At 41.4% G+C, this 10786-nt stretch overlaps 1 protein-coding gene across 1 annotated transcript; it reads left to right on the top strand.

The window, feature by feature from the left end:
- The first annotated feature begins 1503 nt into the window (after positions 1-1503).
- stoml3b (stomatin (EPB72)-like 3b) lies at positions 1504-10732 on the top strand. The gene is made up of 7 exons (XM_035434952.1): positions 1504-1608; positions 6885-6988; positions 7219-7291; positions 7827-7909; positions 8222-8425; positions 8828-8962; positions 9813-10732. Exons 1-7 carry the CDS (start codon positions 1554-1556, stop codon positions 10002-10004), a joined length of 846 nt encoding a protein of 281 aa, XP_035290843.1. The 5' UTR covers positions 1504-1553; the 3' UTR covers positions 10005-10732.
- The last annotated feature ends 54 nt before the right edge of the window (positions 10733-10786 follow it).

Consider the following 10786-nt stretch of genomic DNA (forward strand, 5'->3'; position numbering starts at 1 on the left):
CGAAGGCAGGGAAACTGGTCGCGCCCGGGTGCTGACGCTCACACCTTGTGACTGCGGCCTGTCTCATCACCCGAGGGAGTCATGAGACCCGTGAGCTTTCGCCGGGGACCCGAACAGCAGCAGTCGCGTGTTACGCAAGCGGCCGCGTGTATCCACCGTCTAGTGGAATGAGAGTTGAGAGATACGCCTGCGACCTTTATTACCTCCAGCAGCCTGTGTGCGTACCTACTGAATGTGTCTGCACTCAAGCTCTTGGTCGACGATGCCTGTGTGGCCGCAGGAGACATCTATTCCAGGAGGAAGAGTCGGGTTGTGCATTTTATAAATTTACGTTCATAATTGTAAATCGGTTCAGGTGAGGTTTCGATGTAAATGATGACCGTAAGGTGCTGTTTATCAGAGGTCGGCCTCAGTGCGCTCAGTAAACGGGCCACCTGCCTCAAATCGGGCTGAGCTACCCTCGCCCTGTCTTTCACTCTCCTGAGTCTGAGAGCAGAGTGTGATTCAGGGGCCTCCCAGCCAGACGCCAGAAAGCTACGCTCTGCGGCAGTGATTTCTGCATCGCACCCTGCTTAGAAAGGGCGTAGTGCGTGGACATATTCCTACGTAATATTCTTGGCTTTTGTGTCATTTCTTCACCTGGAAGACCGAAATGTGTACTCAAAGACTATGTGTTTACATAGATCCATTATTACACTGCACTACAGTGCACCTGTTCACGCGGCACGGTCGACCAGCTGCTTTACAACCCTGTACCCTTCCCATTCATACAACTGAAATGAAGGGGGGTTGGTGCTGATTAATAATTGGATAGCAGGCCAGCTAGAAATTAAAAAAATGTTAAAAAAATAATACTAATGCTCTGGAGGTTGGCAACTGACTTGCCGTGAAATTTTGGAGCCGCTGTAGTCATCAAAGATCCCATGGCAAAAACCATGGTAAAAAAGTTGTGGTCAAATATGATCCATGAATGGAGAATCAGGACTGAAAAAGATCAAATTTAAAAAATATAAACTACCTTTACAAACCCTTCACTTTGCTAATAAATAACAAATTATATTTTATTAAGTTCACATGATGATGCTTTGACAGTCACAGTGGCCTTCACCAAATGGAAAATGGATGCTGCTATTATGAGTCTTATGTGAAACATAATATTTGTGTCTTATTTATGTGGCATGCCTTAACAACATTACTGAAATTTCTGAAATGACATCACAAAAAGCTGAAAAATGTATCATAAATTTAAACATATAAGTATAAAGGTTAATGCATTAATGCATCCACGTAACACATTATGAACTGGATTTTAAAATGTTTTTTTTCTTCTTCCATTAAGTATAAAATAAGTGTTCTTTGCCCACAATATGTTTCTTGACACCATTAATTTAATTTCCTCAGCCCGTTCACTACTATCTGTAAAACATCTACAGCCCGCTGGAGAGAGGGCAGACCACACCCACTTTGAAAGTAGGCAAGGCTTTAAAAGCCTGTGCTGCCTTTCTGCTTGCTCATAGAGAGATAATCCCGTACCAGCAGCTCAAACAATCTGCATGGAGATGGAGAACCAAAACAAACGACGTGACATCAGCAGCGATGATCTGATAGGTAAGGGACAGCGCTGCTTTGTGTTTTAAAGAGCACGGCAAACTGGCATCGCTCTGAGGTATCTCTGCTGTAGACATCATGCTTTGAGGGGGGAGAACTGAATTGGTACGTCATATGGTCACAGTCGTAGAATAACGGATAATGGGGGACACCCGATGATGCGGTGCATCTGCACTGCTATTGGATATCCTAGTCCCAGAGAGACTGCTATGTTTGTCTCCTGGAGACAGACATACCAGCAAGTGTTCACCTATAGCAGCTAATGCTACAGGAGTATAAATGAATGATGAGATTTATGCGGTGAAAATAGTTGATGTTTTTCTGAAAATCTTCAACGTTTCGCAAACCAGTTGAGCCAGAGTGCTGCCGTGGCACCTGACTTGCAGTAGGGAGCTGGAATCTTTTGGGTCATATGATATCCCAGAAAGCAGAATGAATGAATGATGATTACTCTTGTTGGGAGGTTGTGGGTCTGTTAGCGTTCATGTATTACCTGGGCATTCTCTTTCCAAAAAGCCATGTCATGCCACTGCAGGAAGTAAACATTGAGCTCTCTCCATAGAAATTAAAAAAGGGAAGGGAAGACTTCCTATCTGTAATAATTTTTTGAGAGTTACATACATGGTGAAATTAATACTCTGCCTGTCCTCTCTGGTATACAATTTATACAATGGATATTCTATTCCCTTCTATATAGTAATCATATAGAAAACATTTTTGCCTTTGTCATACATACACAGGAGACCAACTGTGTGCACTGATTCAAGATGTTTATTCTGCTTTTGAAACACATTTTACATGACTTGAATTTTCATAAATGTCTATTTTCTTCCCAACAAAAACAGAAAGAATGAGGAACATGTGAGAATAAATTATACATATTCTTAACCTTAACTGCTTTCCAGAATGTGTGAATAATGCATGAGATTCAACCCATCTCATTTTTCATTAGTTAAGTGTTTGACAGTGTGGATGGGAATGAAGTGTGATGACTGTTACAGTAGACTCTGTAACATAAAGGAACATTTACAGGTCTTGTCTGAGATAACTGTGAGGATATATAGGATTGGTAAATGCCACTATGTGAACCGTGAAGTAATCAACTGATGTAAGAACTGGTAATGTTTCAGTGATTGTATGAAATGTTTCTACTCAATTGGCACCCATTACTGGTGTTATGAGGCCAAGCTTTTAACAAAAAACAATATAATTTTCTAAAATATAAACCTGACCTGCGGCCAAAAAAATGTATTTGTTTGAAAACACATATGAATATCCTGGACATGGAAATGTTAATATGGTCTCACCAAAAGCACACCAAGAGACCTGGTGCTGTGAAGCTCACTCATACAGGAAATAAACCCAACCCTAACACTTTGCCTTCACTTTATTTTATGGTGGGACCATGATAAGAGCCCTTAACAGTTTTGTGCTGACCAAAGGTTAATCATGCAAACAAGGATCCAATTTAAAGTGCTCTAAGAATAAAAACAAACAGATAATCTAAATTTAGGTCTTGAGGCTCACATTAACAACAAATAGTTGATATTATTAGGCACTGCTGTGACTTTAAGAATAAATACAATCGAATACTGCATTTTCTGCATGGTTTCAGTAAACGTCATTAACTAAAGGCATGGAAACAGCAGGTAACATGGATAAAATCCGAAGTGTGCCAATGATGTTGAGGTGTATTCATTGTTTACCGACTAGGCAAAACACATGCAATTGATTGTTACTTTCTACGCTATGTTCCCGTAATTGTGTAGCATTATATCTTTTTCTCTCCTAAAATAGGAACAAGTACCACGTGGTTCTGAGGATTAACCCCAAATTGGCATCTTCCATTAAAAAAAAAAAAAAAAAAACATATTTATGGAACTTTTTCTCGAGTCTTTGAATGTAACGTTAACTTTAAAAACAGACATGCAGACATTTGAAAATGAACATCCGATATGAAACCGCAAACAGCAGCGTCAGTGTAAGAGGAAGCACATAAACTTAAGAGGCAGAAATTTGTCTCTCGATATGTGTTGCTAATGGAGCATTATTTAGTTGCGCTAAGAACAGCGCGAGGCGTGCAGTGGAAAACAGGCTTGTCGGCACTCCCTTTCTCTGGTTTCCGGTGTCACGATCGCGGTTATGAAACCATTCCAAAGTAAACAGCAACACAAGCAGGTGGTTCCCGGTCAATGTTCGCCAGGAACTAGCCGCCACTAGATCCAGTAGTTTCAGTTCACCTTCACAACATACGATCTCCTCGGAGGAAGAGTCTGTTCATAAAGCAGGATTTTGAAGTAGGGTACTGATATAGCCTAGTAACGTAGGACATTTTTTCATTACATCATGACAATTTCTCACTGCTATATTACAATGAGCTACGTTGCGCGTTGATAAACAAGATTTTAAAATGCTTTTATAGGAACAGCATATTAGAATATGGCTGTTTCTGACTGTTAAAAGTTTCTGACAGCTATAATAGGCCCTGTTGGATATTTTGACAGACATTTAATTCCAAAAGTTGAAGCAAAAGGGGTATCATCATAAAAGTGTATGTAATTATTTCTAATGACTATCGCAACAAATATGTTTCAAAAAAATCCCATTCATGTGACATGCAGCTCTAAAGATGTCACTGGTTCAGAACCCCATAAATGTAAACAGTCGATGCAGTAACAGTAATGTTACAGCAATTCATTTTTGGAGAAAACATTTTTGATATTTAATGACTTTTGAAAAAATGTATTCATACATATGTATGTCAAATATTTTAAAATTGCTTTTAAATAGGGTCATGTTGTTGACAAATATTTACAGTGAAATTATTACACCATGCATTTTTATGATGGTCCATTCCCATTCCCATTCCTTGGAAAGCTTTTGAAATGAATGTCTGTCTAATATCCCATATCCAAAATAAAACAGATGTTGCTGCTAAGATGTACCTTGTGTTGTTCGTTAGCTAGCCAACACTCTTTTACTCAAAACCCTTCTGTGGCTAAAAAAAAAAAAATCGGCACATACCACCATGTCCATTACTAATCTTCTTACTTTTAATGCTCTTTAAAAAAATCAAATAAGATTCCGTTTCATCATCAGTATTGACAGGTTTTATGTATAAAAATTTTTTTGACATGATTAAAACACGTTGCAGGAAAAATATATTTTAAATATATATATTTTTTGAATGTCCTTGGTAATGTAGGTTTGAGTATAGTAGAATATATGGTCCTTGAGATTTAGAGAAATGTCTTCGCTCCGTAGTGGTAATGCTGACATTGTTTTTTATCAGCTCAGTCATAAAATAGTCTCCAATTTTCTGACTTGCAGAGATAGAGACCGAGCTTTTGTACGCTGCGTTCCCCAATAATATTCAGAACTGATTCTGTGTCCCCAGCCTCTTTCAATGCTGGTCACAGATTATATTTTAACGGCAGCATTCAGACATTTCTCCATACACAATGAGACCAGGGCAGACCGTCATATCATGGGTCTAATGAAACTCATATTATGGGCTCTTTTTTTCTGGCTGGCACATGGTGTGTTGCACTGGCAAAATGGTATTTTTTCCATATATTTTAATGCGCCCGAGCAGTTTGGTAATTTTGTGACTCGCCCTGTGCAGAAATGGGAGGGGAGCCGCTGCTGGGTGTCAGTAAATATCACATGGTGCAGGACAATTTTGGTAGCTCCTTGGAATTTTCGGGTCAGTTCACTCTGTCATTTGCTCCGTTCGCCACGGCGAATGGAGCATGACCATAGCGTATGGCGTTGGCCATCGTTGGGCGAATTGGTAATTTGGGGGCTTTACCATGCAGTGTGCACATGTTTCACAGTCTAAAAGAAATCAACTCTTTTTTTTGGATCATATGCTGCCCAGTTTCACTTTGATATACATGCCAGAAGTAGGAAAAATGCATTGTTCATTTTTTATAATTGTAATTCTTGTATTTATTTAAATTTTCAATTAGTATGTATGTGCTGGACAGTTATAACAAAGGTAATAAAAATAATTGCATAAATTGTTACTATCTGCAATATTTCTGGGCCAAACGCTGTTGGTTCTAAAGAGCATACGGTGCATGGATGTTTAAATCAGCAACCAATTAGGAAGGTCATGCTTTATTTATTGCCAAAAATGGCACATATGCAGGATTGGATGAGTTGTGGTTATATCATGTTTTAAAAAGGCCTGCACTTATTTTGTTCATGTAGTCAATAGAGAAGAGTAAAGAAACCTTATGAAGTCACATCTACATTCTATATGTAGATGTGACAGCCAGGCCACATGGGGATAGACCTGTTGTTCTGTTGCTTAGCAATATCTATGAGTAAGTAATACAAATCAAACCTATGCTGATTTGGAACCAGGAGATAAATGATAGGTGTATTTAAAACATGAGGAAACCACCACTAATCCAGTCTCACTCAGTTTTGTTAAGTCATGCCGTTGTTGTGAATTAATGATGGACTGGTGCATATTTCTTTCATTTAAGCAACGCTGACATTGTATGATCTCCCCTGGTTTCATTTTGTTTAATAAAACTTCAAGATACTGTTGTCATTATTTCTTAGTTGATATTTACCTGCAGCTTTAATGGGAAATTAAACTGACCAATAATACACATTCAGACAATGTTATAATTCTGATGGAAGAAAATTTGAACGAATTTTTCTCATTTATGAAATTCATTTGAACTCCATTTTTTAAAAAGTAACAGCCAAATTCTGCGCATCCCGCAAAGGAATGACTTGTGAGAAAAATCTGATTAGCATATCGTGAAATTATCAGCATGCCCTGCGCAATGTGCACGACTCTTAAAGGGAAATAAAAAGAGGCTATTTGATTGGCTATTAATAAATGCAGCTGCACCACGCCCGCTGATAATATATTCAGTATAACCCAACCCTATTTCCAAGACGCGCCACATGTTTTGCGCTGTGCGCTCCTCGTCTCCGGTCCCGAAAACAGCGACAGTCAAAAGCCACGCCCAGTCCGCCACGCGCCCCGCCACTGACTGTGCCCATGCGCTGTGCGACATCGATTCGGGAAAATAGAGGCCTATGCATGAATAAATGGCTGTAATGCTACATACGGTAAATTGGTCGCTAACAAATACCAATAATTTCACTTTTTAATCTGTGTGGTTATAAGAAACTTAAATACACAAATGTAGTAGGCTACTGTTACTTTTAATATTTTTTTTTTGTCATAGTGTATTTGCGTGCTAAATTAAATTGAATGAAATTCTGCTTGTTGTTTTCCCCTGTGGCAGGCGAACGCACTGGAGAACTTGGCTGCTGTGGCTGGGTCCTGGTCATTGTCTCATTCTTGTTTGCACTACTGACATTTCCAATTTCTATATTCATGTGTGTTAAGGTATGCTTATTGCTCTAAACGGATGCCGATGAACATGATGTTGTAATTGTTGTAACTATGGTGAAATCACTAATCAGCCAGCTTGGAGAAAACAACCATAGAAATAAATGTATGGAATGCTTTTTAGAAATATTTGAATTTCTAAAGAAATCATTCAATTTCTTGTATGATTGTGTCTGCTTACATAAAAAGGATTCAGGTTCTACATGAAATTTTGCATCCCTCCCCAGATTGTTCAGGAATATGAGCGTGCGGTCATATTCAGACTGGGCCGCATCACGGACAAGAAGGCCAAGGGGCCAGGTGAGCGAAGAGCCTCCCTCCACAGCTTCTACTCTCTTTTAAAAATGCTTTCCCCCTTTTTCTCCCCAACTTGGGATGCCCAGTTGTGCTCATACAGCAGTGCTAACTGCAGGCTCCTTTGTGGATTTGGGACAGCACAGACTCTCAAGCATGTGCTCTCCTCCAAAGCATGTGAGGCCGGCCACCACTTTCCATTGCACAGTGGTTTCATGAGCCAGGATCCCACAGACATGAGTACGAAAAGCAATCCTGCAAATGTCTGATCAATGAACAGGAGTTGCTGGTGCCATGCTAGTCGTGCCAATTGTGCATTGCTTTGCATGGCAGTCAGAAACCACGCATTGCATTGGCATTGTCTGGATTTGAAACCACACCATGAGGCCTGTCCATGCACTAGAGCAGTGCGTTAACAGAATAAACCACTCAGAAGCCCCCATACCCTCTGCCATGTGTATGCACTCATGCCACCATGATTGTATGCCAGAAGAATCATGATGCACAATGTGTGACTGTAGTGGCACTGCTTTCCTTGTAGGCATCTTCTTTGTCCTGCCCTGCACTGACACCTTTGTCAAGGTGGACATGAGAACTGTGTCATTCGACATCCCGCCCCAAGAGGTACAGCCTCCCACTCTCATGCCAACACCTACCACTGAACACACTGTAGTTACTGTGAGCACCTGGATGGTCAAAAAAATCTTATTATGTGTGTAGCTCTGATGCCAGCTAACCAAGTGGTCACTCAAAATCTGCTATTTATATTTAGAAAGAAGTGGAAGAAATTGGTCAACTGTGAGGAATATCAGATGAATATATTGAAACTGTCCAATGCTGACTGCTGGATTTTTAGATGACCTGGGCACTGGGTGAAGAGTAACGATGTGCTGGCATTGAGAGGTGAATTAAGACCTTCTGGTGGGTTTTCCGTAGATCCTGACCAAAGATTCAGTGACTGTCTCTGTGGACGGTGTTGTGTACTTCCGGGTCAGCTGTCCCATCTCCTCCGTGGCCAACGTGTCCAACGCGGACTTCTCCACCCGACTGCTGGCACAGACCACCCTGAGGAACGTTCTGGGCACTAAGAACCTGTCAGAGCTGCTGTCGGACCGGGAGGGAATCTCACACAGCATGCAGGTATGGCATAGCCCAGCATTCTGAATGACAACGGCAGACCAGTCTTTGACTTGATGGCACTGATTGGCACATTACTGCAAGCCATGAAACTACTGCACGTCAAAAAGCACTCCCTGGAGATAATCTTTGCGCAGTATGTTTCAGGGGTCATGTCGTTGAGCATATTGCAATTCTGAGTACCGTACTTAGAGGCTGCTGGGAGCTGACTCCTCTGTCTCTTGATTTGAGGTCAGAGATAATGTTCCGGAAACTACTGCTGATGACATTACCTCCACGTGGCTTATATAAAACCAAAATATCCTGGTGTTTCCTGTTCTCATTCATAAACCTTACTAACCGCCACCATGTCCCCACCACCAACCCCAACACCCCTTAATTCCTGTCCTCGCCTTCCTTCAACAGGCGTCCCTGGATGACGCGACCGACCCCTGGGGCATCAAAGTGGAGCGGGTGGAGATCAAGGACGTCAAGCTGCCCCACCAGCTCCAGAGGGCCATGGCTGCCGAGGCTGAGGCCTCGCGGGAGGCCAGAGCCAAGGTGAGGACGGCCTCCGCATGAACCAAGGGCCTGTGGAGGCCGTGCGCCTTCGATAGCGTAGGTCTGTCTCTCAAGTGTACGGACGAAGTGTAGCACAGTGGGTAAGGAACTGGGCTTGTAACCGAAAGGTCGCAGGTTCGATTCCCGGGTAAGGACACTGCCGTTGTACCCTTGAGCAAGGTACTTAACCTGCATTGCTTCAGTATATATCCAGCTGTATAAATGGATACAATGTAATATGCTATGTAAAAAGTTGTGTAAGTCACTCTGGATAAGAGCGTCTGCTAAATGCCTGTAATGTAATGTAATGTAAAGTGAACATACAGACAGTGTCACAGTGATGGGTACTGACATGAGCAGGGGGGTACAGCGGTTTATGCAGTGATTATGTAGGCAGCGCAGCTTGCTAGAGCCACTGCAACAGCTACAATGGAATATAAAATAGCGTTTTGAGGGCTTCAAGCTAATCACAGGATGAATAAAAATTTCCAATCTGAAATGAAGCAAATAATGCTATTGCATTGTAGATAATAGTGGATAAATGTGGTAATAGTGAATAAATGTCACGATATCTGCCACAAGCAATTCAAAATTGTAGGTTTATTACTATAGCTAAACTACTTTAGCAGATTCAGTCATGTTCTAGTTATTGTAAACAACACCTCAGGGACAGTGTGCGGCTACTTGTAGCTTCTCATAGCGTATGGTGTGCTGCAAAACCCAGCTCCTGGACCGACACATAGCCTATACACAGGGTTGTGTGGGTAAAGTTGGGGTGTGGGAAAGCTGATGGTAGAGAAAGCGTGTCTGGACTCGTGAGAAACCTTCCCCTCTCACCTCCGCCCTCCAGGTGATTGCGGCCGAGGGCGAGATGAACGCGTCCCGGGCCCTGAAGGAGGCGTCGCTGGTGATCGCCGAGTCGCCCTCCGCCCTGCAGCTGCGCTACCTGCAGACCCTCAACACCATCGCCGCCGAGAAGAACTCCACCATCATCTTCCCCCTGCCCATGGACGTCCTGTCCCACTTCATGTACAAGAAGTGAGAGGCCACGCCCGGAAATGACCCAACCCCCTTCCGCGCAAAACCTCACTGAACAGCACCATAACCGCACAGTGGCAGATTATCAATCTGGACTAATCCAGTCACCATACTCAAGCAGGGTCCCAGTGGCTGCCAGGATGCGTGTCATCAAATCCAGCTCCAGTCAACCTCAACCTATTTCGATTTATTTTCATCTTAATTGGCATACAAAATTTGGAGAGAAAAAATTATACAAATTGAATAATTAAAGCGAATGTTCCCATTGAAGTATTCATTAAAAAATTTATGTTAAGATATTTGCATGATCTTTCTGGATTGCAAAGCAAATGTGTCATTCCTTGTTGTGCAGCACATAATTTTAGATGCTGAGGTAACTAACTCTCCTGTTTGGAGAAAGGAGAAAGGACACAACAAAAAATTACACATAAAAATATTATGCAAGTTTTGGTCAAATGACCACCTTTAAGCTGAGTAAGGCTTGACTGAAGTTATTTGACTGAAGCATTGTTTCAATTCTTATTGAAATAGTTATATTAAAATTGTGTTTCATCCTTTTCCTTTGTTTAATGAAAATGTGAACACGGTTGGCTATATCCTGTGAATTCATGGTTATTTTATTTTTTGTTGATCTAATTATATGTGAAAAATGTTTATATATTGCTCCAATACTTTGTAAATTGTATTTTGTGATACATGCCAATACTAATATAAACAAGACTTAAATGCATACTCCTGGGATCTCATTCATTTAATCCTTTTTAACCTTTTAAAAACCTTCAAGTT

Source organism: Anguilla anguilla, chromosome 9, assembly GCF_013347855.1.
Source record: "Anguilla anguilla isolate fAngAng1 chromosome 9, fAngAng1.pri, whole genome shotgun sequence".
Lineage (NCBI taxonomy): Eukaryota > Metazoa > Chordata > Actinopteri > Anguilliformes > Anguillidae > Anguilla > Anguilla anguilla.

Coding starts and splice junctions, on each gene's coding strand:
- stoml3b (XM_035434952.1), top strand. CDS start 1,554: ATGGAGATGGAGAACCAAAACAAACGACGTGACATCAGCAGCGATGAT. Junction 6,989..7,218: donor CTATATTCATGTGTGTTAAG/GTATGCTTATTG, acceptor ATCCCTCCCCAG/ATTGTTCAGGAATATGAGCG. Junction 7,910..8,221: donor TCGACATCCCGCCCCAAGAG/GTACAGCCTCCC, acceptor GGTTTTCCGTAG/ATCCTGACCAAAGATTCAGT.